General features: G+C 47.0%; 2 protein-coding genes across 4 annotated transcripts in view; one reads left to right on the plus strand and one right to left on the minus strand.

The window, feature by feature from the left end:
* Positions 1 to 4,264, minus strand: part of G3BP1 (G3BP stress granule assembly factor 1) — a 34,124-nt gene extending 29,860 nt beyond the window's left edge. The window contains exon 1 of one of the 2 annotated variants that reach the window (XM_004428627.3): positions 4,118 to 4,264. The gene's annotated coding sequence lies outside the window, so the exon portion shown is untranslated. Of the gene's footprint in view, positions 1 to 3,490; positions 3,775 to 4,117 lie in introns of those variants that run through there. The other variant, XM_014786157.2, reaches the window with a different exon arrangement.
* A 9,711-nt stretch (positions 4,265 to 13,975) lies between these two features.
* ATOX1 (antioxidant 1 copper chaperone) lies at positions 13,976 to 26,174 on the plus strand. Of its 2 annotated transcripts, none has more exons than XM_087429524.1 (4): positions 13,976 to 14,059; positions 20,500 to 20,575; positions 23,689 to 23,862; positions 26,037 to 26,174. In XM_087429524.1, the coding sequence occupies exons 1-3, from the start codon at positions 14,054 to 14,056 to the stop codon at positions 23,811 to 23,813; spliced, it is 207 nt and encodes a 68-aa protein (XP_087285650.1). In that variant the 5' UTR covers positions 13,976 to 14,053; the 3' UTR covers positions 23,814 to 23,862; positions 26,037 to 26,174. The 2 variants fall into 2 exon arrangements, with proteins under 2 accessions (XP_087285650.1, XP_004428685.2); XM_004428628.3 differs by having other exon boundaries at positions 23,689 to 23,858.
* The last annotated feature ends 1,673 nt before the right edge of the window (positions 26,175 to 27,847 follow it).

Here is a 27,847-nt window from a genome sequence, read left to right on the forward strand (position 1 = left end):
GAAAAAAACTTCAAGACAGGAATTGGGAAACTTGACAATTCACTAGCTTTTCTTAGTTTTTAGCATCCCTTTCTTGCCCGAAAGTTCAAAACTAGTCAGCTAGGTTTATAATTTGCAACAATCTATGTTCTTTCTCACCAAGATGGAAAGATACTTTATAATTAATACTAATGCCTCAACTATGAAATGTCTAAAAACATGAATTTCCTATCCTTAAGATCTCATAAAGCCTAAGTGGATACACCCCAGGAAACCCTAAAAGCAAGCTCAGAGAGTCCACAAATATTGGGTGTACTTGAGGCACAGCTTAAAAAGGCCTGGAAGGGCAGGTAGGTGTCTCACTCACGCCTTCCAAATTCTGACTCCTTCAAAGTTTTCTGAATAAGGAAACTAAAAACAGCACATATCTGTCTACAATTCCCTACTAGGTATACCACATGCTTCCCAAAGCTTTCCAAAATAGTTTAGACAACTATCTGGGTTTCAGAGCTTCAGTTCTCTTATAAGTAAAAACATGAGAATACCTAGGATGTGTGAAAACACTTTTTAAATACATAAAGGGCTATACCAATATACGATGATGCTGTTACACAGCCACTTAAGCTAAGAGCCAAGGATTTCGTCCCTACAAAGTGGAAGTGTGTCCCATCCAGGAAGCCAGCTTGCTTTCTCTGAACCATCTCTTTTACTTTTTATTAAACACCTGAAATATAGCACATAGGCTACACAGCTAAGCAATCACAGCTGATTGGCCAGAGGACAGAAGGGGAAATCTATCACTTAAAGTCATCTAAAGACCTTATTTATTAAGGCCCCAGCCTGTGAGAGACTTTTTTCTTAATTCCTTTCTGCTTTATAAAGCCCACTCTTCACATACAGATCATTCCTAGCTCTTCACCATGTCGTCCAACTTCCAAGTCAGCTTTCTCGACTAAGGCCAGAAAGGATACCCAAGATTACTTTGAAAAAAAAAAAGTAGAAAGCAAGCTGATTTTTTGAGATTTAAAAGCATAAACCTAGTCAACCACCACAGTGTGATCACCAACTACAGTTGCTGAACCTAAATTTAACTCCATGGCTGGAAGGACAGTATTGCGCTAAAGGTTCTTCCCACTAGCTGTTAACAACTGACTAGGGGCGGGCAAGCAGCTTTTTTTTTAACCTACCTACTTTGACAATTATTTCCCTTTGTAAAGTCAGTAAGTTTTGTCCAAAGCAGTCTTAAAGCACAATTAAATGGACATACAGTGCATATTTGAATTCCAAAATATTATGTTGAAAAACCAGCGTAATTGCAAAATGTTGGAAGATCGAGTAATTTTATTAAACTGGCAAAAAGAAAAAACTGGTTTAGGTTACAAACTCAGGCTTTATATTAAATTTCATCTTTTAACACTGCCCCATCCATCCTAACAAACCTAAAAAAATTTAAAACCAACCTCTGCCCTTCACTTTCTATGCAAAGTACTAAAACAAGTAAAAAAAAAAAAAAAAAGTAAATTACAAAAAACTGCTGCAAAGTAGGTCACCAAAAACATTACCAAATCTCCTGATGTTCCCTTAGCAGACTGTCAGCTGAGACCAGCCAACTGAATGTGAGTTAAATAAAGAACAAAGAACTGCCTACTTCTCCACCAGTTAGAAGAGGTATCAAAGCTTAGATTGAAAGCATTTAACAACAAAAGTAACCTCTGACTTGGCTGGGAAGCAGGGAGGCACACAGGTTTTGTATTATCCCAATCTGCTCCAATTCATCTGTTCTTGATAAATGAATGCATAAAAGATCAGTTGGGCTACCAATCTGTGAAATATCACAGTTTTCATATTCCTACTCAACTGATAACCATTTGCCTGAGGCCAAGGACAGTGGGTTATTTTTAATATTTGAAGGGGAAACTAAGAAATGCAATGCAATCCCTCAATGCAAAAGGTAATTTCATTCTCATATATTTTACCTCAAGGAGTTAATAAAATTAGCTGGACTCAAACTTAACATTTTAAATGTAGGTCACTATAGTGTCAACACTTGATAACTTAAAACGCCAATTCAATAGTTAACAGGTGTCTAGACGCAGGTAGCTGGAATTGTTACAGGAAGGCAAGTTCCAAGTACAACAATGTTACACTCTAAAGCAATCTGTTATTTATGGCAACACCAAGAAAGGTAAGCACTTGTCCATACAATATTTCAATCCTTTATCTATTGCTACTTTCTGTTAAGAAACATGGAAAAGTACTGGGTAAATGGAAACACTTACAAATATTAAGCTTCCTCATGGTTTTTAAATTTTCCTACAAGGATGTAAATTATGTGTTCCCTCTGACTGCAAAAAATTCCTTACTCATGAAGACCAATCCTAGAAAGTGTATGTACAAACAAAATAAATTTCTTAAAAAAAACAAAGGTTGAAAGCCATTACAATCAAAATTAATTTAGAAGGCTAGTCCCAAACTTTTATTGCAGTTTTATCTCAAGTAGAGACATTTGTGATGTAATGATTTGGACCTGCAACACACAGGAACATTTATTATTTCACTAACCCAAGGAGTATACATGCTTTTAAAAATCGAAAATATAACTCAACTAGAAAAATATAAATTCTAGTCTCTGAAAGTGTCTTCTACGTTTGCATATATACACAGGAGCCTTACAGTGAACGCTAAATAAAAGAACTGAACGTAGACAGGCTTTCTTTACCCACCGAAGATCGCAACCGCCGTTAAGAGTAAGGTTTCCAACACATCTCAGTCATCCGTCACCCAGCATAAGCTCCACAGAGGTCAAATTCATACCGTAACTGGGCACCTTCCTTTCCATCGCAATTTCAAATTAAACTTACAAATGCCGCCGAGATCTGCAACTCATTCTAAACCTCATTTTCTTCAACTATAAAACAAGGAAGTTAAACTATCTTCTCGAAGGTCTTTCTCAAAACTCTGCTCCGATTACATCTAAGAAGAAAGATTCAAGGTTAATATCAGAGCCTAACTTCCTGCTGGCGGGAATTTCCCATCATGGTAATATGAGTTTCAAATCCGACGAGAAACACTGTCCATGTTCATTTGCACTGATTCATCTTATTCCATACTTTTTCCAGAAGCTTTTAGGGCGGCACATCCATCAGCTCTTTGTACGAGCCCACGTAGGAAGGAAGCCCACATCCTTTCTTTTCCTTTGTCAGAATCCCACTTCCCACCCCCGTCTCCCTGGAAGCCCACGACGGGCTCAAGCACAAACGCCGCTGCAGAGCTCGCAGCAGGCGGCCTGTCGAGGCTGATGCTGTCCCCAGGGACTGGCGCTCTGGGGGCAAAGGTGCCCTGGAGCCGCACAGGGCGCCGCAACAAAGAACAAAACAGGCTCGGGGTCCAGGAGTCGGATGGCCGGGGTTCAAACGAATACCTGCCCCTTGCCGCCCGTGCGCCTCTGACCGTGTCACTCCCCTCGGGGCCTCGGGCTCCGCCGCAAAATGAGGAAAATCATCGCACCTACCTCATCGGGTCGTCGTGGGAGTGACTGAGAGGCACGCAAGTTGCGCAGCCCAGCGCCGGGCACGCAGCGAGGGCTGAGAGGGAACACTAGTTATTACCATCACACAGGATCCCTGCACGCGCTGCTCCCCCTTCACTCCCTGTAAAACCCAGGAGCACCACTTCTGCTTCCCAGGTCAAAAAAACCTATCGCACTCTCGCGTCGCCCCTGATCCTCAATAAAGGCCTCCTCCGGTCCAGGCCAAGCTGGAGCCCCTCGCCCGGGCAGGAAGGACTCGGCAGGCGCGTGGGGGCCGGGCGGGAAAAGCAGGCGAGCCGACCACGCGGGGCCCAGGCCCCCGAGATCGCCCTGCGGCCGGGGCGGCGGCCGCGGCTCGCTCTCGCCCCGCGTGGCCGTTGGGAGCGGCACGCGCACGCGGCGGACGTGGACACGGCCACGCGCGCCGGCCGGCTGGGGCGGGGGAGCCGGAGCCTCCGCGCGCCCGTCGCGCGCGCCTGCGGCCGTTGAGGGGTGGGGGCGGGGGCGCGCGGCCGCCGCGAGCGTCGCTCGGACTTCTCCTCCCTCTCACCCCCGCCGGACCTCGTCCTCGTCCCCCCGCCGCCCGGCCCCGCCCACACCCCGGCGTACCTGCGCGGCTGAGCGGGAGAGGAACAAGCTTTGCTCCACAGCACAGCGGAAGGCAAAAACCCCTCAAGCAACTGCGTCCGCACACACGCGTGCTCCGTCGCCGGTGTATTATAAGCGCGACTCAGCCTAACTTGTTGCGGCCAGGTCGGCCAGGCTGGTGACCAATCCCGACTGCGTCCTCTGGGCTCTTCGAGCGGCAATTGGGTACTGACTCAGGATGAAGGCGTGGCTCTTGATTGGCTTTGACGCATGCCTATGAGACTGTGAGGATCTCGTTTCCCTAGTAACGGATTGGCACTGAGAGAGACCAATTACCTAAACGTATGGTGGAAAGGAGGGTGGGAAGTTCTTTGACCGATACTCAAGGCAGCCAATAAATGCGTGGAGCCGCTCCCATTCGTTAAATCGTCTTCCCCTGGGCGGAGAACCGTTTTCCAGGCAGGAGCGGTTGCTCCACAAGGTGGGGCCCGTGTACTTTGGGGAAGTAAACCCCAAGCAACAAGGAGGTGGGCGCCAGGGAGGCCCAGGAAGCCCCCAGCCAATCGCAACGCAAGAAGGAGCTGATTGACACGGGGGTTGGACAGCACCAAGGAGACCAAGCCCCAGGGCCGCCGTGCCCTCTGGGGCGGCTCTGAGCCTCTTCTGGCCCGGGTTTCCGTCCGCTTTCCTTTCTTTCCCTCACTTGTTGGGTCCGGCTTCTGAGCCCCCTCTCCCCCCTTTTCCGCACAGTTTGGTACCAGGGAAACCAAGTAGTAAAGTTTCCGGTTTTTTTTTTTTTTTCTTTTTATAACAACTTTTTTATTTCCATGCGGCCGCCTAAGGGCACTTGCTGGCTCTCACCATTAGTCAGCACTATTGTCGGACAACTGTAAGGGAGAGCCGAAGGAGAAAGGAGCTCCCGTTGTGGACCTAAGGTCCTGTAAACAGGTCGCACGTGAAAACTGCTGGGGAGTTTGACAACACGCGTTTTTACCCTGCTGTTCTTGGCAAGCGCAGCGGCAGGTCGGCCCGGTGGTCGGCTTGCGGGTGTTCAGCTGAGGTTTTCCCTTTTTGTTGCTGCCGAGGAAGGTGGTTTGTAGCTTCTCCGATCAGCTCGGGCCTTAATGCAACATCCTGTGCGTCACCCACCACCATTGTCATTCCGTTTTCTAATGCTGTGAGTGTGCGGGCTTATTTTCAGGTCGTTCCGTCTTTAAACTCCTGTATGGACGCCCCGAAGACTGCCCGGAACAGTTCAGGGGCTAAGCGGCACACCAGCCTGGTCTCCTGCGCTCCTCTGAGTGTTTTGTCGGGCCCTCTGTTGGTCACCATAAGCATTTTATATGGAAATACATCGACACGCCTCGGTGCGTTCTCATTCCAGGAATGTGACCCTGTGGGAGGATCTCCCGTTAAGTTTGGCAGAGAAATTTGGAAAAGAAGCACGTGGATCGTCTCCGTGGGGGGAGGAGGGGCGCAGCAGCGGCCAGGTGGGGCTCCGGGGTGTCCCGGTTTGCCTCCCTGCGTGGCCCCAGACTGGAGACTCCGGGCGGCCCCGGGAGCGAAGTGAGAGCGCCCCTCCGGCCCCCCAGACCCCACTCCCGCATCGGCCGCACTCGTTCAGCATTTATTGAGCTCCAAGGGCTGAGGTCAGAGATGATCGAGACGCTGTCCCTTCTCGCTGTCACCCATTCAACAGACGGGGCACTGCTCTGGGCCAGGAGCTCCCAAACCCGGGAACAGGCGCCTATGAGAGCACAGGAAGGGAACTCAGCCCAGAGAAGCTGCTCAAGGTTTTCTGGGCTAAGGAACCTCCAGGATCGTGTTAGCCCTGCTAAGGAATTTGGACTTTATTCTGAGGGCAGTGGAGAGCCCTTAAAAGGTTTCTTAAAGGGTGGACTAAGAAATTTGCATTTTACAAAATGACTTTCCGAACTGATGCTAATGAGAGCAGATCCAGAAACTTTAAATTCACAGATTGGTAATTTAACACAGGTGGCCTGTGATGGGGGTCAAGGCTGTTCTTAATCACATTTGGAGGGCATTTTAAACTCTTTCTGTAAGGCTATTTGGCAGTCTCTGTTAAAATTGTGTATATCCCACTTCTTGGTTGATAGCTACATTTTTTAAAGGCATGTAATGAAGTGTTCACTACAGCATTGTCAGCTGTGTTAGAATATTTAAAAACTGAAAACATAATTGCTTACCAATTTGCAAACTGATTAACTGACGATATGCACATAATATAGAATACTATGCAGCAGTTTAAAAAGGAATGAGGTAGGGGCCGGCCCTGTGGCTTAGTGTTTAAGTGTGCATGCTTCGCTACTGGTGGCCCAGGTTCGGATCCCGGGCGTGCACCGGCGCACCGCTTGTCCCACATACAGCAACTAGAAGGATGTACAACTATGACATACAACTATCTACTGGGGCTTTGGGAGAAAAAAGGGAAAAAAAAGAGGAGGATTGGCAATAGATGTTAGCTCAGGGTCGGACTTCCTCAGCAAAAAGAGGAGGATTGGCATGGATGTTAGCTCAGGGCTGATCTTCCTCACAAAAAAAAAAAAAATGAGGTAGAACTATACAGATATGCACCCATCTCCAATTGTTTAAAAAAAATCAAGTTCAACAAAACATACAGTGAATTCCCATTTATGTTAAAAACAAAACAACTGGTTTCTGTATGTTAAAGCAGGTATGTAAGTGCATAGGAAGAGTTCTAAATTTAAAACGATAGTCATTCCCCCTAGGGAAACCTCTAAATTGGGAGCGATGAGGATCAAGTATTATTTGCAAGTTTTACAATGAGACTGTGGTCATGTACTGTGTTGTATGATAGGAGGTAAGAAGGAAGGAAGGAAGGAAAGGGGAAAAGATTACTAGAGGGAGAATGTGGACAAGCCCCCTCATGTGGTAGCTGCTGTTTTCCACAGGAGAGAGCAAGTTGGCATCCTCCTGTGGTAGTTTCCCCCCAACTCAGATGACAAACCCTCAGGCCCCAGCTGCTGGATACTTAGTAAATTTTCAGTGGGTAATTTACCACCATTGAATTGCCTGGAGCACTGGTTCTCAAGGTGGGGGAGGTGGGGGAGATTTGGCCCCAGGAGACATATGGTCTTGTCTCAATTAGGTAGAGGGGCTACTGGAATCTAGTGGGTGGAGGCCAGGGATGCACAGGAGAACCACCCCCAACAAAGGATTATCTGGCCAAAAAGTCCATAGTGCCGGGGCTGAGACATGCTGGTCTGGTCACCTTAGTCATCTAAGGGAGAGTCCCTGGCCTCCTACTAGTCTTTCCAATGCCAAGCAAAATCTGCAAACCCCTCCCATACACTGCTTCACCCTTCTCTTTCTGCCACTTCTCAAAGCTCTGAGAAGCAGGTGGGAAGAAGCATGGGCAAGGCCCCAGAATACACAGTTTTGTAGCGAGAGTGAAAGGGTGGTGGAAAATACTAGGTAAGGGATGATCCTGAGAATATCATCTAGATCAGTGTTTCCCAAACATAGCTAATCTTTCATGAAGAGTGATTCAAAATATGTGCCTGTATGTATCTTTAACTGTTAAACTCCCATCTGTGAACAAAGACCTCGTATAATAATATTCATTGCGGCACTACTTGTAAGTAGAAAGAGACAGGAAACAACCCGAATGTCAAGCTATGTGAGACTGGATAGATACAATACAGTGCACGCTTACTGTCATGCAACCATAGAGAAAATGAGGCAGATCTGTGTGTATGGTTACAGAGGGATCTCCAAGAGACATCAATAAACGAAGAAAGTAAAGTGCAGAATAATGGGAAGAGTAAAAAGGGGGGAGAGGCGCCATGAGGCAATTATTTCTATTAAGATATACTGTATTGCTATAGTTATCTATTCACATTCCTGCTTGGTTTTGCTCTACATGCACAGGTTATATCTGGAAGGAGTCACAAGAAAGCGTTAATGATTGCTAACGGGGAGGTGAACTTGAGCCAGGGTAGGAGAAAGGCTTAGTTTCCAGTCATTCAAAGTACCCTTTGGTACTGTATAATTTTTTTCTAACATGTGCATGTATTATTTTTCCAAAGAAATTCAATGTTAAATATAGATTTTAATAGTGATATGAGGAACTACAAATATGAAAATTTTGATCTTTAAAACAAACAAGATGAAGTACTACATTACCCCTTTAGGTGTATGAGGAGTTTGCAAAATGAAGCATCAAAGTTTTAATCTGCCTCCCTCCCAGACTGCTAACCTCTTTACTTTTGCTCCTTATCATACAAAAATCATACAAAGATCCAAAGAGACCCTTTACTGGCTTAGAAACGCATGCCTATTGGATTCCTCACTCCTTTCGCTGCAAACTCTCTGCAAACACATCACCTCCTCAAACTCTATGCAGTGCTGACCATGAGCCAGGCACCTTGCTAGTGTTCTCTACAAAGATGATCTCATATTATGTTCACAACCACGCTATTTCCCATTTCTCAGAAAGAAGCTCAGAGATGTTAAGCAGCTTGCCCAAAGTTGCACAGCTAGGGCTGGAAGCTAGACTCTCTGACTTCAAGTCCATACTCTTTTACCCAAGGAAGAAGGATAGATAGTCCCAAGTAGGGGAAAGGGGCATGGCTCCTCAGAAACCTCTAAGAAGCTGGGATTTTCTTTCTTGCTTTCAGGCGTGCCACCAGGTAATGCTGCATAGACAGCTTTCCAGGTGGTTTGAGAGGTTTGGAATCCACGGGAAATCCTGGTAACCTGCAGCCAAAGATGTTTGCAAAAGGCTCTTTGTAGCACACTCTGCTACTACATACAGACCTCACTTACAGGAGTCCCCACTTCCTGAGGCTTAGAAGAGGGACAAAACTTGAAGTCCAAATAACATAGCACGTATCAAGCACCTACTATGTGACAGACATGGTGCTCGGTACAGTTTTTCATTCCTCCTCACAGAAACTCTATGAAGTATCAACTCAATTTTATAGAAGTAGAGACTGTGGCTCAGAAAGGTTAAATGACTGGGCCAAGGTCACATAGCTTGAAAGTGGCAGAGCTGGTATTCAAAATCAGGTTAATATCACTCTAAACCTAAAGCCCAAAAAGGGAGAAAGGAACAATAATAAAATATGTACAATGGTTCATCTAATCCTCAAACAGCTCATTTCAACAGATGGAGAAACCAAGGCAAAAAGAAGTTAAATAATTGTTCACACATCAAATTGTGAAAAATGATAATTTGCTAATATCAAATGTTGGCAAGGGTGTGGGAAAATTAGTTATTCCTGAATACTGCTAGTAGAAAATATAAATTGTCATAGCCATTCTAAGGGAAATTTGAAAGCATTGATTAAAATTTAAAATCCATATACCCTATAATCCAGAAACTCTACTTTTTAATATTAAAATGTACAGCAATCTGATAGTAGTCACTACCTCTAATGTGGAAGGCAGTGATATAAAGGTATGAAGGAAACTTTCACTTTATCTGCATTGTTTAAAAATTTTTTACATTAAGAAACTTTTCATATATTATGTAATTTAAAAAGTACTTGTCATAACCCTAAGACTAGCTTCTGAGTGCTTATTATGCACCAGGCACTGAACAGAATAGTTTATGGGCATTGTCTTATTTCTCACAACAGCACTATGAGGATAGGTCTAATTATTATATTTATCTTATAGCAAAAGAAACTGAGGTTCAGAGAGGTTAATTGCCAAAAACGGCCAGGAACTGAACATAAGCATTGTCTGGTTTGTCTCATTAAACACAGCTTTAAATCCCCAAAGCCTAAAGTAGTCTGGCAGAGAATAAAGGAACAAGAGGACAGTGTGACAAATGTCCCCTGACTTTTGGTTACCGTGCTGGGAGACCACTAAGGAGTCCTGGAGACTGTGGTAGCCCAAAGAGTCTGGGCCTTGTCTAAAGAGTCCTTGGCAGGCCTTAGTTTTGTTTTCTGACATTGCTATTTCTCCTCCTTCCGGGTACCTGGCAGGATTATACTTTCCTGCCTCTTTAAAGACAGGCCTAGCCAAGTATCCTGCTTCGGCCAAAACAACGTGAGCAGAAGTGACACATATCTCTTCCAGGCAGAGAAGTCTTTGGAGGTTGCGATTACTTGCTGAGGTCTTCCCTCCCCACCCTCACCTCCATATTCAATGTCGTCTCATAGGGGGAATCTCCCTCAAAAACAATTTGCACAGAGCCACTCCTCCAACCTTTCCAACCTGTGATGGGCATATAACATGAGTAAGAAATAAATCTGGGGGCCGGCCCAGTGGCACAAGCAGTTAACGTGCACGCACTCTGCTTCGGTGGCCTGGGGTTCCCAGGTTCAGCTGCCGGGCGCGCACCGATGCACCGCTTGGCAAGCCATGCTGTGGAGGCATCCCATATAAAGTAGAGGAAGATAGGCATGGATGTTAGCCCAGGGCCAATCTTCCTCAGCAAAAAAGGGGAGGATTGGCATTGGATGTTAGCTCAGAGCTAGTCCTCTTCACAAAAAAAAAAAAAAAAAAACCAGAAAGCTGTTGTTTTAAGCCGTTGAGGTTTTGGGATTGTTTGTTACTACAGCATTACCTGGCCTATCCTGCTAGTTGCAGATGTTTTCAGATCTTCCAGTTTTTCAGGAGATACTCAAAATCTGGGTCATCATGTGACATCACTCAGTGTTTTTTTTAACATTTCATTAATGGTATAAAAATGTTTTGCTCTCACTTAAAAAAATGCAATGAAATTTTCTTTCTAAGAAGAATAATTGAATTCCTTCTTTTTTAAACTTTATTTGTATTTTTTTAGGTAAGCTAACACCTGTTGCCAATCTCCCTCTTTTTTTTTTTCTCCTCAAAGCCCCAGTTCATGGTTGTACATCCTAGTTGTGAGTAGTGCTAGTTCTTCTATGTGAGCTGCAGCCACAGCATGGCAACTGACAGACGAGTGGTGTGGTTCCACGACCAGGAAGCGAACCCGGGCCGCCAAAGCAGTGAAAGTGCTCAACTTCAACCACCAGGCCCTCAGAGCTGGCTCTGGAATTTTTATTTTTTAAAAAATGCTTTTCTTACTTCTTGTAATAAAGAAGCAACTAATTTTACATGTCAGTCTACAAATAAATTTGTTTTTTAATTGTGATAAAATATACAGAACATAAATTTACCATTCTAACCTTATTTATTTTTTTTTGGTGAGGAAGATAAGCCCTGAGCTAACATCCATGCCAATCCTCCTCTTTTCTGCTGAGGAAGACTGGCCCTGGTCTAACATCTGCACATATCTTCCTCCACTTTATATGGGACACCGCCACAGGATGGCCTGACAAGCGGTGCCTCGGTGCGCAGACGGGACCCGAACCCCGGGCCGCCAGCAGTGGAGCGTGCGCACTTAACTGCTACACCACTGGGCTGGCCCCTATTCTAACCATTTTTAAGTGTACAATTCAGTGGCATGAAGTACATTCACAACATTGTGCAACCACACTCAGTGTTCTTAAATGTGGTCAACTAATCCAAAAATACTTTGAACACTTTAGGAACGGAATAAAATATTTCTGTAGGCCAGATTCAGCCAGTTTGCAACTCTGCCATGCTGCCTCTCCCAAGCCTGCAGCCCAAGTTCCCTTGGCTCTGTCTCCTCTCTTCTCCTGCCTTGGCTTCTCCAAGGGCCCTTTCAGCTCAGAACCTTTGATCCAAGGCTAAGAGTTCCTTGGTTGATAAAGCAGTGAGGCAGCTAGTGCGTACCTGTGTTATAGGACAGAAAACAGACACTTGGTCTCCTGGACGGAGTAGGCAGCAGCTATGAAGGCCTTGCTTTGCAAAGCTTAACCCCAGCATCCACCAAAGTGTCACTCTAGTAGGTGGTAGGGAATTACCGGGAAGAAGGCACCAACCTCTGTCTGTGAACCCACCACTTCACATGACCATCCTCGCAACAGCACTGTCAGCCAGAAAGGGTCCATTTCCCAGGCCCAAATGCTTAATGATGAAATGACTTACCCAAGTTTATGAGGCTAGTAATGAGACTGCTGGGCAGTCTGGAACTCAGAATTCCTGAACTCTGCTTTTTAAAAATATTCTTTCCTGTGATTCTTTTCTTGATACATATTCATTACAGGAAATATGGCAAAGAAAAGAAAAAAGGAAATAAAAATCACCTATAACAGAATGGGTGAGGGTAGTACATATTGATCTGGAGATATGAAAATGTAGTTGATAAAACTTCGAGAGGCAATCTGGCTTTATCAAAATTAAAAATGAATAGCAATTCCACATCTAGGAATTTATTCTACATAAATATTAAGCAAAGATGTATGTATATGGATTGTCATTACATCATAGTTATTAGCATTAAAAGATTAGAAGCAACCCACATGCCCATCAGTGGGGGGCTGTATCAGGACTGTGTCAGGGGCAAGGAACACAAAGTCTGAGTAGCAGTAGCTGAACTAGAGATGGGCTGACATTTCTCACATTATAAGCAGGGGACAAGTTGGCATGGGTTCAGCGAGCACACAGTCAGAACCAGTGTCTCTGGGATTCTCTTGGCATTTCCCTCATGGGTGCAAGATGGTGCACTTGCATCTAAATATCACATCAGCATTCTAAGCAGGAAGAGGAAAGGAGTGGTATCTGTTCCCTGTGTGAGGAAAGCAAGAGCCTTCCCAGAAGCTCCCTAGCTGACTTCTGCTTTTCAGTCATTGGCCAGAGCCATATCATATGGGCACACCTGGCTGCAAGGGAGAACAAAAGCAAGTATTTAGGGATTCCAGCCTCTACAGGAGCTAGAGTAAAAAGATTGAGAATGAGTGTTGGGTTAGCCAACCAATAGTTTCTGCTGTAGGGACTGGTTAAATAAATTACGGTACAACTGAATAATAGAACGCTATGTCATGCTAAAAAGAATGAAAGGGATTGATGTGGACTATTAAAGAAAAATCTCTAAGATATTTTGTAAAATGAGAAGAGCAGGGTGCAAATCTGTGTACAGTATGCCTTTAGTTTAAAAAGGGAGATCATGGGAGGTGGGAGACTTTTCACTGTTACATTCTTGTATGCTATTTGAAATTTTAAAAATAATATGTACATCAGGGTTTTGCCTGTAATCCTGCACCCATCCAAGATAACTTCTAATAACATTTGCTGTAGTTCCTTTCGGGCTTCTTTTTTATGTAAAAGATGGAATTTATGTATTTATTTATATGCAGGAACTATAACCCTGTACATTTACCTCTCCTCTTTGATAGGGTTTCATTTGTCATCTCGAATGAGTGTCCATAACGCTGCTCCTCATGAATTGCACTCTCTCCTTCCCAAATAGCCCATCTTCCTTCATCAGAAGAACGTGTACTCTTCCCCCTTAACTCAGATTATTACCTCCTCCCGAAGCCTCCTCTCTTCAACAACAGCCCCCCAACACACACACACACACTCCAGCCTGAGTCAGAGATCCTTTCTCTGCTCCCACGACACAACTCCTCTAACACGACACTATCGTCGCCTGCTTCCTTCGCTCCCTGCTGGGCTGCCTTTTCCACTCCAGCATCTTAGATGCCTAGCACAGTGTGGCCCATGGTTGGCACTCAATAAATACTGACCTTGTGAATAAATGAGATTGTCCCTTTAGGGAGGGACGGGGCCTTGGTACGGATTCCCAGGCCCAACACCAGCCTGACACGGAGCAGGAGATCTAAAAGCGGCCAAGAGGCGCAGAAGGCCGGCCCAGCGTCCCTCGCCCCGCCTCGCTCAGACTTGGCGGGTGTCCAGGGCCCCGCCCACCGGAAGGAGGCGGAGCGGCCAGCGTTCTGGCAGCCGGCTCCCTGCCCGCGGGGCCTCGGGGGCGGGGCCTCGGGGGCGGGGCCTCGGGGGCGGGGCCTCGGGGCGGGGCCTCGGGGGCGGGGCCTCTCGGCGTGCGCACCGCGAAGCGCAGCCGCGCCAACGCTCAGAACCGGGAAAGGCGTCTCCACTGCCGCCAGCGCCTCCTCAGTCATGCCGGTAAGTGGCCGCGCCGCCGCCGCCGCGCCGCCCCCGCCCCGCGCAGACCCGCGGCCCTCGGCTTGCGCCCCGGGCGCACCGCCGCTCGGCGAGATGTCGCTTTTCAAGGGCTCAGGCCGCGGCTGGAGCTATTGCCTCTCTTCTCGCCTCTCCCCACCTAGCCCTGAGCTTCTGCGACCCTCCAGAAGTTCGGATCCGAAAGGAGTTTAATCTAGGAGCCAAGCTTCAGAGCATCGGCGCTCTAGGCCTACAGCGGTCCCAAGCCCGACTTCCCTGCGTAGACGGGGAAACTGAGACTCGGAGAAGGGCAGAGTCGCCCGCGATCACACAGGGAGTGGGTGGCGAGCAGGAACTGGGACGCCTAGTCCCTGCGACTTCCATCTGGATGCCCCTGTCCGCGGAGCTGGCCTCAAAGAGGGGGATGGGATGGCTATTGCCTCATGCAGAGGGCAGGTTTTCAGAGGTCTGTTTTTCCTCCCTTCTCCCGCCCACTCTGCCCAACTTCAGGTTAGCGCTGGGCGACACTGAAAGGAGACAGTGCTTTTAACCTTTCCTACCTGTCACTTGCTGAACCTGAACCCGTGATCCCCAGAGAGGTTCGGGGACTTGCCCAAATTCGCCAGTTGCTCAGCGACAGAGTTTGGGGAGGAATGAGCAGGTGTCAGCCCACCTTTGCAGCTCACTCAGTCTTATTGCACAGATGTGGTTGCTTGTGGGGCATTTTGTTGATAACGAATTAAGGCCTTTTGAGATAAAAATATAAAAAGTGCAGTAACTTATTCAAGGTCATGTTGGGAGTTGGGTGGAGCCAGGATTAAGCCCCTTCAGGCTCCCAATCTCTCCTGGCCTGACCACAAGAGTAGTCACACCGGCTTGGGAGGAAGCTCTGATCCCAGTTGCATCCTGTAGCTCCTGATTGGCGTCACGTGGGTTTAGCACTTGCCCCCAGGGTGTCTAGTTCACAGTTCTGCTCCAAGTGGGTACCCAGAGGTGTCCTGCAGATGCCCTGTGTCTTAGCATCCTAGCTCTGGGGAGCTGACAGGTGAGCCAGAGGCCCCCTGGGCTGAGCCACAAACATATCATGTGTCATTTCCCTTGAGTCTTGGCAGCTGCCTTGGGACAAATCCTCAGACAACACAATGCATAGGCAAAGAACCTGATAGAATCAGCCCTCCCCATTGAGCAAATCGGCTGTACAGCAAACCTGCCAAGGACAGCATTAATCGCCCTGGGACTGGGATAGTGGAGGCCACTAGGTTTTTCTGGGTGGTGGCGGTGAGGGAAAAGCCAGCTTGAGGATCACTCTATTCTCTGTTCACTACTGGGGATTTTGACAAACAAAAGACCTTCCAGAACGGATGATCAGAATGAAGAGGGCACTGGCACCACATCCCCAGATGAACAGCTAAAGGAAGGAGGGTATTAGTCAAGGGGCTGCCGACAACACTGGAAGCAGAAGAGTGTCACCTCAGAGGTTTCTCAGACAAACACTTCAAATCTCAGGAACCTCTTTGAAAAGTCTGTACCCCTGCTTGCCAACTGGTGACCTTGGGCAAGCTGCTTTACCTCTTTGTGCCTGGTTTCCTCATCTGTAAAATGGAGATAAAACTGTGACCTCAACAGACTGGTGCTGGTGTTAACTGGAAAAAAGCCAGTAGAATACGTAGCACAGCCATTGACATAGCTAGTCCCCAAGAAATGGTAGCTCTTGTGTAGACCTAGGACAAGTAGGGTAGGACTATAGGCAGGCAGGTTTCAACCCCATTTTAACAAGGACCACAGTGGTTAAGTGTTTTGACTTTGGAGACTGTCCAGTCTAGGTCCTGCTACTCACTAGCTGTGTCACCCTGAGCGAGTGACCTAACCTCTGAACCCCAGCTTCCTCATCTGTCAGGAAGGGATAATAATAGTACCTACCTCATGGAATTATTGTGACGATTAAACAAGGTAATGCATATAGGTGTTTAGAACAATAGTAGGCACTCGAATATAAATATTAGTAAACTCGCTATCATCGGGGTGTTCAAAGACTATGTCCTGGCTAGTTGAGAAAGAATTCCTTCTAGGGCCGGCCCCGTGGCTTAGCAGTTAAGTGCGTGCGCTCCGATGCTGGCAGCTCGGGTTCGGATCCCGGGCGCGCACCGACGCACTGCTTCTCCGGCCATGCTGAGGCCGCGTCCCACATACAGCAACTAGAAGAATGTGCAGCTATGACATACAACTATCAACTGGGGCTTTGGGGGGAAAATAAATAAATAATAATAAAAAAAAAAAGAAAGAATTCCTTCTCTGGGAGGGGTCTGGACAGTGTGACCCCACTCTATTCCCTCCCTTCCAGTTCTGAGATTCTGTGAAAGAATTGCACAGCTTACTGGACTTTTTCCTCTACTGTAAAGGACCCGTTCTTTAGGTGACAGAGTAGAGGCCCTGAAGGGCTGGGACTGCGCAAAATCAAGCATTCAGTGGTGGGGCTGGTCTTGGGATTCTCTGTAAAGAATGGATTACTCTGTCCATTAAGTAGATTTTCCGCCGCCCCCCAATTTACTTTTGCTACTTAGAGGTGGAGGAAGGGAGCACTGAATTGTAAGGTTTGCCATCCGGAAACTGCCTCCTGGCTTCTGACCTCTGTACTATGGACCATGGAAGGACACACGCTCTCTCTAGTCAGCTGCAGAAAGAAAGCTTCAGGTATCGTTGACTTTAGGTCTTTGGGCAGCAAAACCTTGTGCTGCATCACAAGGTGTTCCCACTCTCAGAGCTCCTGCTAATAGTCAGGGTTGTGGGGGCTGGTGGGTGGCAGTGCTGTTTGCTGGGCCAGAACCAGCAAGATGTCCCTGGAGCTGGGAACACCTGGGTTCACATCCCAGCCCCAGCACATACTGGCAATGTGACTGTGGGCCCCTTAGTTAACCCCTGGGAACCTCAGTTTCCTCTTGAGTAGAATAGAGTGGCTATTTCCCTTTCCAGGCTAGGTGAGGACGAACTTAGATACTGTATAAAGAGCATTTGGCACGTAGAGGACATTCAATACATTTAGGTCTTATATGGGTCTTGCAAACCCTTTAAAGCTTTGGATGTGTATACAGGTGCAAACCATTGATGAATCTTTATTGTCTGTTGGTTATTCTAGAGCAGGAGTCAGCAGACTTTTTCTTAAAGGGCCAGATAGTAAATACTTTAGGTTTCACGAACCATGTGGTCTGTTACAGCTACTCTGCCATTATGGTGTGAAAGTAAACGAATAAGCTTAGCTGTGTTCCAGTAAAACTTTTTTTGTGTGTGAGGAAGATCAGCCCTGAGCTAACATCTGTCACCAATCCTCCTCTGTTTGCTGAGGAGGGGCTGGGCTAACATCCGTGCCCATCTTCTTCCACTTTCTATGGGACGCTGCCACAGCATGGCTTGACAAGCGGTGCGTCGCTGCGCGCCCGGGATCTGAACCCTGGGCCACCGCAGTAGAGCACGCGCACTTAACTGCTACACCACTGGGCCAGCCCCTCCAGTAAAACTTTATAAAACCAGATCGCAGGCAGGCTTTAGTTTGCCAGTTCGTGTTCGAGAGCAGTGCCTCAAACTGTAATGTGGGCAGAAATAAACGGGGTGTCTTAAAATGAGGATTCTGACCCAGGAGGCCTGGGGTGGGACGTGAGATTCTGCGTTTCTGGCAAGCTGTCAGCTGCTGCTGATACTCTTGGTCTGAGGACCACGCGTTAAAGACAAGATTGGAGTACTCACTACAAATCCTTATTTCCAAAGTTTTTTGTAGTTCTTTTTGAATAGTCATGCAACAAGCTGAAGGAATCAGAGGTGTTTAACCAGAAGAAAAGAAAAACAAACCATCTTCTTTAAGGCAGGTTTTGCAGATTTAGCCTCAATAAAATAGTGGTTTCCTGGTCACATGGTTAAATATTTCAGCACTGGAAAACCAAGCCGCTTAACTCTTGGTCTCAGTTTCCCCTGTATGGCGTGAGGATAATCCAGACCCAAAGATGTTCTGAGAGCCAGCCCCGGTGGTCTAGTGGTTAAGATTTGGCACTCTTACTGCCACGGCCTGGGTTTGTTTCCCTGTTGTGGAACCATACCATCTGTCTGTCAGTTGTCATACTGTGGCGGTAGCTTACGTAGAGAACTAAAAAACTGACAACTAGGATACACAGCCATGTACTGAAGCTTTAAAAAAAAAAAAAGATGTTCTGAGACTTGGAAAGAGTTTGAGAAGCTACTTAGACCAGTTTTTCTCAGGTGTGTAGTCTTGCCTGCCTGTCTCTCCCCAGTGGGTTAAAAATGGAGTGGCCCAGAGCCCACTCAGAGCCACAGAGCCAACTGAGGCAGGTGCCTGCAGAGCTGCACGGTCCATAGGTTCCCCGGGTGATTCTTATGCATACTGAAGTTGAGAAAACTGAGCTGGCTAATACCCTTTTGGTATAAATAAGGGGACTGGGGCCTTTCAGGGGCAGGGAGTTTTGCCTGAGGTCTTCCAGTGAGAAGAATTGCAGTTGAGCTAATAGATTTGAAATCTTTTGAAGTGCTTCCTGAAAAATGTAGCCATTGTTTTGTTTTGTTTTGTTTATTTTCCCCCCAAAGCCCCAGTAGATAGTTGTATGTCATAGCTGCACATCCTTCTAGTTGCTGTATGTGGGACGCGGCCTCAGCATGGCCGGAGAAGCGGTACGTCTGTGGGCGCCCAGGATCCGAACCTGGGCCGCCAGCAACAGAGCGTGCGTCCTTAACCGCTAAGCCACGGGTCGGCCCAGCCGTTGTTTTTTGACGGGAAAGAAAAGAGGGAAGTGGAACAAACTAATCATAATAATCCGATAGCTAACTTTTTACCCAGTGGGACCTACTGCTGGGCCCCCATCTCTTTACCTGTTGTATTAGTTATCTATTGCTCCTGAGTAATTACCCCAAACTTAGTGGTGTAAACCAACAAACATTTATTAACTCATGGTTTCTGAGAGTTAGGAGTCTGGGAGCAGCTGAGCTGGGTGTTCCTGGCTCAGAGTCTCTCGTGAAGTTGCAGTGAAGACTGTGGCCAGGGCTATGGCATCTGAAGGAGGATCTGCTTCCAAGATGGCCCCCTCACATGGCTGTTGGCTGGAGGACTCAGTTCCTCCCTATGTGCACTTCTCCATAAGGTTGCTTGAGTGTCCTTAAGACGTGGCAGCCAGCTTCCTCTTGAGCCCAGAGGGAGAGAGCAAGGCAGAAGCACACTGTCTCTTATGACCTACCTCAGATGTCCCATAACATCACATCGGCGTATTCCACTGGACCCACTGACCAACCTTGAGACGTTGTGGAACGGGACTACTCAAGGGCATAAATGCCCGGAGGTGGAGATCACTGGTGCCATCTTGCATGCTGGCTACCACATTAAAATCCTATGTGCATCCCATTCACCCACCTGAGGGACTCTCATCCCCATTTTGCAGATGTAGAAATGAAGGCACAGGGGAGTTAAGTAACTTACTCATGGTCATACAGCTAGTAAATGTCAGAGCTGGGATCTGAAGCCAGGTCTCGTTTCCAGAGATTGTAAAATAAAGGAAGTATTGGTATAAGTAATCTTTGTCTGAAAGCAAAGGAGAGGACCCAGAGGTCCTCAAGCAGCGGTGTCAATCGTCCATTCACTCAACAAAATGTATTAAGCACCTACTTTGTGCCAGGCGCTGTTCCTGGTATTGGGGATGCAGCAGTGAACTGAGCAAAGCCCCCGTCTTCTGGGAGTTTGCTTTGTTAGATATCCTGGAGACTATAGGATATCAAGCCTGCACAAAGAGTCCGGGAGCCTGGGTTCCCTTACTGGCCTGGTCTCCAACTCACTGGGAGCCCAGGCAAATCCGTTCCTTTCCCAGGACTCAGGAGCTCTGAGAAGGAGGCGCTTGAATGAGAGCAGTGGTCTCTATATGTCAGAATTACCAGGAAAGCTTACTGGCCATGCTAGATGCCCCAGCCCAGGTTTACTGATCAGAACCTATAGTTTTTGCAAGCTGCCAGGTGATTGTAATGCAGAAAGTGATCTTCTGATGCATAAATAAGATCACCAGATCAGCATTGCTTGGAGTATTGGGGCCCACCCACATCAGAGTTATTGGTTGTCCCAAGACAACCCCATAGCTCAAGAATCAGAATTTTGAAGGTGAAACCAGAAACCAACATTTTAAACTAACTTCCGAGGTGATTCTACTCATTGTGTACCAAACACCACTAAAGGATTTATAGGGATTATCTCATTTAATCCAACAAACTGTGAGATAGAGAAACCCTTAGGTAACTCCACTTCACAGTTGAAGAAAGTAGGGGTCAGAAACAGGCTACTGGTAAGTCTAATGACAGCCAGATCTTGCCTAGTCTCTCTGCCTCCTGTCTTGGCCCCAGCATGCTAGTGGAGTGTGTGGGTCACTCTGCAGGACTTGGCTCACAGTCCCCTTTGTTTGTTTCAGAAGCACGAGTTCTCTGTGGACATGGCCTGTGAAGGCTGCTCTAATGCGGTCACTCGGGTCCTCAACAAGCTGGGAGGTGAGTGAGTGGCTCTTGGTTGGGGATGGGAGACAGATACACTTATACTCAAATGCGTGCAGACATGGAGCAGGGGAAGCTTGAGTTTAAGCTGATAATAACATTAAAACTAAAATATATTGAGTACTTAGCATGTACCAAGTACTCTGCTTAGTGGTTTCTGTGGATCACGTCTTTGAATCCTCGCCACAACCATTTCAGGTAGCTTCTTTGACTATCTCCGTTTTGAACGGGAGGGAATGGAAGTTTAGAGAGGTTAGGTAACTTGGCTGGGACCACACAGCTGGGAAGTGGCAGAGCTGGGACTGGCCATGCAGCCCAGCTCCAGAGCCTGGCAGCGTGAGTTAGTATGTTGGTGATCTCAGTGCCATCACTTTTGTTATTTGACGCGTTTGTGTCATTTTCTATTAAAATTTAAAATGTAACAATTTAAAAATAAACTTTGAATCAGTCACGTGCAGAACTCCTTAAGCACCTCTTTTGGACTATTTAGAAAATCATTATTCTCATCCAGCCTCCTCATTTCTCAGCTGGGGAAACTGAGGCCTAGAGAGGGCTGGGGTCTGGCCCCGGGGCTCTGTGAGGTAATGACTGAGTTGTGATCAGAGTTCTGGTAGTGCTGGGGCAGTCAGTCCTCTAAGATTTTCATTTTTAAAACCCTAGATGATAATAAGCCCTCATTTTCCAAGGGCTTCCCTGTGGTTGAGGTCTCATTAGCACTTAACGCAGTCTTCTGAGCCGCACTTTCCATCTGTGGAATGGGATTGTTGACACCAATGCCGGGGGGAGGGGTCTTCCCCAAAGTCCCACAGTGAGTAAATGGCTGGTTTCCAGTCCTGATAACTAGGATCTTAGTTTGAAAGAATCTGAAACGGTGGAAAGAACCTGACTGCTGACTTGCCATGTGACTGTGGGCTCTTCTCCCTGGGGCCTATGTTTCCCTAGCTGTGGTATGGGAATGTCAGCGTACATCAGCTTTGGCTGTGGAATGAACCTGTGCCCGGAAGCCCCTAATATACAAAGCGGCACACTCTGGATGAAGGGGGCTGGGCTGCTTTCTCTCTTTCTTTTTTTTTTTTGTGGAAGATCGGCCCTGAGCTGACATCTGCCAATCCTCCTCTTTTTGCTGACTGGCCCTGGGCTAACATCCGTGCCCATCTTCCTCCACTTTATGTGGGACGCCTGCCACAGCATGGCCTGACAAGCGGTGCATCTGTGCACGCCCAGGATCCGAACCGGTGAACCTCAGGCTGCCGCAGTGGAGCGCGCGCACTTAACCGCTTGCGCTGCTGGGCCGGCCCCTACTTTCCCCCTTGACCGCCGAAGACACCTGCCCGGAAACCAGGGCTTCAAGGCGCACAGTTTGAAATCTGCTGTGTTAGATGATCCCAGAGTTTCTTCCAGCTCTATGATGCCACCAAAATATTTACTCCAAAGAAGAGGGAGACACTTCTGAACCAAAAGACAAAGACCCCGAATGTAGTGGGGACACATTGCGCCTTTTTCCCCCAGGTATCCATTAGGCACAAATTCAGAGATTATTATTAAACTCTGTGCCATGTGATTTTTAAGGCCCCTTGACTGTTGCTTGGGGATCTGCCTTTGAACTTGGGCTGGTTTCTCCCCATCTTTTACTACTATCCCCACTTGGGTGACCTCTTGAGAAGGATCAGAAGGGTTTTCTGAGTTGGTCGTGGCCCTAGATGAGCAGTACTGGGCCTGAGGAATCACAGACTAATGGCATACTTGAACTGGAAAGACCATGGGGGCTGGCTAACCCCAACTCCTTCATGAACAGGTGGGGAAACTGAGGCTTATAATGGGCAGGACTCGCCTGTGGTCACCCACTAGTTAGTGGTGAAGCCAGGCCTAGAACCAATCAAGGGCTTTCCCTCTGCATTCTGTTTTCTCAACAAGATGCATGCCAGCTCCTCCCATGTACTACTAGGTGGGGGGGGGGGCTTTAAACTGGCACAGCCCTTTAGGAGGGCAAATTTGCTATATCTATTAACATTTAAAATGTGCCAGTCTGTTCCCCCACAATTTTCATTGTGTGAATTCATGGTGTAGAAATGTTTTCACAAGTTTTATAAGATATGTTCGAGTAGGCTTACTCTAGCATTCTTGTGATAATAGTGAAAAATTGGAGGCAACTTCAACGTCCTTCAGCAGGGGATTGAGTAGATGTGTGGTACATCCACACTACGGAAGACTATGTAGCTGTTCAGAAAAGAATGAAGGAGGGGCAGGCCTGGTGGTGTAATGATTAAGTTTGTGTGCTCTGCTTCGGTGGGCCGGAGTTCACAGGTTCAGATCCCAGGCACGGACCTACAAACTGTTTATCAAGCCATGCTGTGGCAGATGTCGCACATATAAAGTAGAGGAAGATGGGCATGGATGTTAGCCCAGGGCCAATCTTCCTCAGCAAAAAGAGGAGGATTGGTGACAGATGTTAGCTCAGGGCTAATCTTCCTCACCAAAAAAAAAAAAAAAAAAAAACACGAATGAAGGAAGTCTGTGTGTGCTAAGTTGGTAAGATATCCTGGACATTCAAAAGTGAAATATAGCAAGACCTGTTTATGTAGTATGATGCCATTTAGGGGAATTGCTTTTCATTTGTCTGTCTGGGTAAAAGACTGGATAGATGCCATACTGTTCACAGTGCTCTCTAGAGGTCAGAGATAGTAGGGGGCCTTATATGTTCTAATTATATTCAGAAATGTTTACGTTTTTTTTTAAAAGGTGTGTCTGTATTACTTTTGCAGTTAAAAAAAAAAACTTAGAAGCCCCAGTCTAGAGCAAGGATCGGCAAACTATAGCCCATAGGCCAGATCATCCAGCCCCCAGCTGAGAATGTACAGCTGAGAGTGGTTTGTACATGTTTAAAGAGTTGTAAAAACCATACACATACAAAAGAATATGCAGCCAAGTCCATATGGCCCACAGTGCCTGAAACATGTACTCTCTGGCCCTTTGCAAGAAAAGTTTGCTGATCCCTGTCTGAAGGAAAGGGGAAGGGTGTTGTGAATAAGAATTTTAGAGCCTGAGCTCTTCCTTGCTGTGACTGGGAGGGTCTCTTCTTCCTCCCCACACCCCACTTCCTCTTTCTGCAGGAGTTCAGTTTGACATTGACCTGCCCAACAAGAAGGTTTGCATTGACTCTGAGCACAGCGTGGACACTCTGCTGGAAACCCTGGGGAAAACAGGAAAGGCTGTTTCCTACCTCGGCCCCAAGTAGCCAGGGCCTGGGCCCCGAGCCCGCAGGATGGACCAGAGCGGGCAAGTGGGTGAGGCCCCAGCGCTTCCACAAAATATTTCATTATCTAATGCAAATCGCACGTTCCTGGAATCCATACAGTCCCCTGCGAGAGAGAGAGTGCTGCCTAATGTCTCCCAGGGTCCCCTTTATGACTTGGGGTGCATTTCTTGATCAACAGAGTTTAAGTTAAGAGCAATGTGTCTTTTGCTTTGATAAATTGACTGCCCCATCAGAGATGACACCGATGCCCTAGGCCTCGTGCTCCTCGTGACTTGGCCAAAGCCCCACACAGTTGAGTGGCAGAGGCAGGACGAGAGTCAGGCATCCTGAATCAGAGTTCTGTAATGGCTGGTGGCACTGTCTCTGTGAAGGGGGACCCACAGAAGCTCCTCAGGCGAAGGCAGCTACAACTGACTGGTGGGCTGTGATAGCCTCCTTCAAGTACAGACATCACGAGATGTCACATGGGTCTGTTTCCCTTGTCCCCTTTCTGTCCATGGATACAACCCATGTTTAGGAGGGAGCCTAAGATGAATAATCAGAATTCTGGGATTCTAATTCCAGCTCTGCCCTTATTTCACACTGTACTTTGAACATGTCTCATTACATTCCTGAGACTCAGGTCTCCTATCTGTAAAGTGGGGCTACAACCTCTACCTGGCTTTCCTGCTTTGTGGGGTTACTGTGAAATCCCTCTGAATATGAAGGATTATCCTTAAAGGGAGGATAATGTTTCCACCGTGCTGCAGATCGGTGTTCATCACCTGGTTCCTGCATCCCTAGGGTTTTTGGGGACGGTGAGTGGGTGGGACTCTGGGCCCCACCGTCTGTCCCAAGTAGCCCTGTTTCATATTGGGCCTCCACGTAAGATTATAAGATTGTTTGATAAAAGGGCTCTGACAAGAAGGGATGGAGGGAGGGAAAAGAAAAAACTTCCTGAGCAGGCTGTACACGTGGGGGAGCCCCAACATAGACACCTTGAATTGGAAACTCCGGGCCTGAGCCTGTGAATTTTGTTTAACTAAAAAAGTAATACTTGCCAGTAAACCATGTAGAGGTTAATGTGTGGTTTTCTCATAGTAGTTTTTTTTCATCGAGATGAAATTCACATGACGCACAACTAACCATTTTAAAATGTACCATTCAGTGGCATTTAGTGCATGCACAGTGTCGTATGACCACCACCTCTCTATAGTTTCAAACCTTTTTATCACCCCAGAAAAACTCCCCTTACCGTTAAGCAGTCACTCCCCACTGCCCCTCTCCCAGCCCCTGGGAACACTAATCTGCTTCCTGCCTCTCTGGATTCGCCTATTCTGGATATTTCATATAAAAGGCATCATGACTTTTTGTGACTTTTTGTGTCTGGCTTCTTTCACTTAGCATGTTTTCAAGATTCATCCCACTGTGGCCTGTATCAGTACTTCATTCCTTTCTGTGGCTGAATAATTCTCATAATAGTTTTTATTTATTTGTTTATTTTAGCTTTTTTATTATAGGAAGTTTCAAACATACAAGTAGAGTAGTAAAATGAATCCCCATGTACTCATCACCCAGATCCAACAATTATCAAATCACTGCCATCACTGTTTCATCTACGCCTCCCATCTTATTTTGAAGCAAATTCTAGACACCTTATAATTTTACCTGTACATATGTCAGTAACCACGTGTGGTATGGAAAGGCTCCTGCGGATTCAGATGCACGGCACTGGCTGAGAATCCCCGCTAAGCGAGCTTTACCCCAGGCTGCATCTGTCTCAGCCTGCTTTAAGAAGCTCTCCAGTGACCGATTTGAAGCCAGGTTTGGGAAACAGAGGTAGAATGTTTATTGGTTATGGAGTCACCTTGATCATCTGGCCCTTGGCAGATTTGTTGGCTCATGATTTTGTTCATTGCCTTCCTGGTGTGAATTGAAACAGGACAGGGGTACCGTCCCAGCAGCCCTGGCAGTCCCCTAGAAGAGGGCCTCGCGGTGGTCAGCTTAGCGAGGTTAATGGGTTCCAGCCAAGCCCATAACAGTCGTGATGGGAGCAGTGTGCAGGGCTGGACACGGGTTCCAGTCCTGCTCCAGCGCCTGGGTTTCCCTCCTGCACTCCCTGCCCCCTCTCCCACGCCTTAGTGAACCTTGACTGCTTTTGCAGTGTCTCCATGTGCACAGCAGATGGTGCCTTTGCTCCACCTAAATTCTCATCTCTTCCAGGCTGCTGATCCTCTCCTGACTTCCAGACAGACCTGGGGCCTGGCAGTCCTGCTCATGGACGGGAGTTCCTGCAAAGACCCTCGCTTGCCCTGCTCCTCCCTAGCTTCCCTGCAATAAAGTCAAGCTGCTTTTGTTGGAGATGTGGAGGTGTCATCTGTTGTGTGGTCTTGATGTCACTTGCTATGAAGGAGATAATCACAATGCCTCCTTGGGTTGGAGTTTTAAGAGTTCCTGACTGGGAGTAAGGCCCAGTAGATTCTGATTTTTTGCTGTGGGATCTTTAGCCAGTCACTTCCCTTCTCTGGGCCTCACTTTTCCTCATCAGTAAAGTGAAGGTGTTGGGCCAAATTGATCCACTTTCTTTTCACTACTTTCTTAGACACCATATTTTGAAACACCTTTGTCTGATCAAGTGAATTGCATCTAAGGGATATCAAATCTTAAGGCAGTTAAAATAGTGTGTAGAGGCTGTGAAGACAGATGCCTGGGTGGAGTCCAAGCTCCAGGACCTCCCAGCTGGGCCCCCTAACCTCTCGGTGTCCACAGGCATAAAATGCAATGACAGCATCTACTGCAAATGATGGTTGTGGGGCTTAAATGAGCTGACACGTGTCATTCACTTAGAGTGGTACTGTCAGACAGTAAACATCCTCGTACCTCATTTTTGTGTTTTTCATTAATCAAAGATGTGTAGAAAGGGCAATTAGGGGCTGGCCCCATGGCTTAGTGGGTAGGTACGTGTGCCCCGCTACTGGCAGCCCGGGTTCGGATCCCGGGCGCGCACCGAGGCACGGCTTGTCCGACCATGCTGAGGCGGCATCCCACATACAGCAACTAGAAGGATGTGCAGCTGTTACATGCAGCTATCTACTGGGGCGTTGGGGAGAAAAAGGGAAAAGACGAGGATTGGCAATAGATGTTAGCTCAGGGCAGGTCTTCCTCAGTGAAAAGAGGATTGGCATGGATGTTAGCTCAGGCTGATCTTCCTCACAAAAAAAAAAGGGCGATTAGAATTCCAGTCAACCTAAAAATTAGTGCCTTACAGAGTTGATTCAATTATGTCAAAACAAAGGGAATGTTTTAGGGTATATGGCTTTATTTTTTAAAAATATTTCTTTAAACCAGCAGTTCTCAAAAGTTTTTTGTCTTAGGACGCTTTTACACGCTTAAAAATTGCCAAGTATCTCAAGGAGCTTTTGGCTATGTGGGTTATGCCATATTAGAAATATAAAAGAGGAACTTTTGAAACACATGAATACACAAGCACACATCGCATTAGCCAACAGGACTAGATGAGGTCATTACTTTTTTAGATTCTGGAAAACTTAATTGTATGATTGTTAGAGTGGTCAGTTTTACCCTCTGAAAGGGTTCTGGGGACCACACATTGAGAATCATGGCTTTAACCATTTATCAGGCACTAGCCAGGGGACTAAGGCTGCTGGACCCTGGGACAAGACCCGGCTCTGCACTTGGCCACCTGTGACCTTGGTCCAGTCACCTGAGTTTCCCAGAGGCAACTTCCGCACCTGCACAATGCACGATACCTGCACCTCAGGGAACTTGGTGGCCAGAAATAAGACTGTTTCTACTCAAAAGTGTGTGCTGGCATAATTTTGGTCCCATTATGAAATTATTGAACAAGTATCAGCCATTTCTGCCTCTCTGGTCCCTCGGGGGCACAGGGACTCTCCCAACCCTCATGGTATCTGGGTTTCTCGGCCGCCAGATGGCAGTGTCCTTTGGATTTGACCATCCGCAGAGAAATTTAAGACGGTGTCTGTGGGCTCTGGGTGTAGGAACTTAAGGAG

The sequence above is a fragment of the Ceratotherium simum genome, chromosome 4 (genome assembly GCF_057802395.1).
Source record: "Ceratotherium simum simum isolate JZ-2026a chromosome 4, ASM5780239v1, whole genome shotgun sequence".
Taxonomy (NCBI): Eukaryota; Metazoa; Chordata; class Mammalia; order Perissodactyla; family Rhinocerotidae; genus Ceratotherium; species Ceratotherium simum.

Excerpts from the sequence above, each read along its gene's own strand:
- ATOX1 (XM_087429524.1), top strand. Across the intron at positions 20,576-23,688 it reads GGTCCTCAACAAGCTGGGAG|GAGTTCAGTTTGACATTGAC; the intron begins GTGAGTGAGTGG and ends CTCTTTCTGCAG.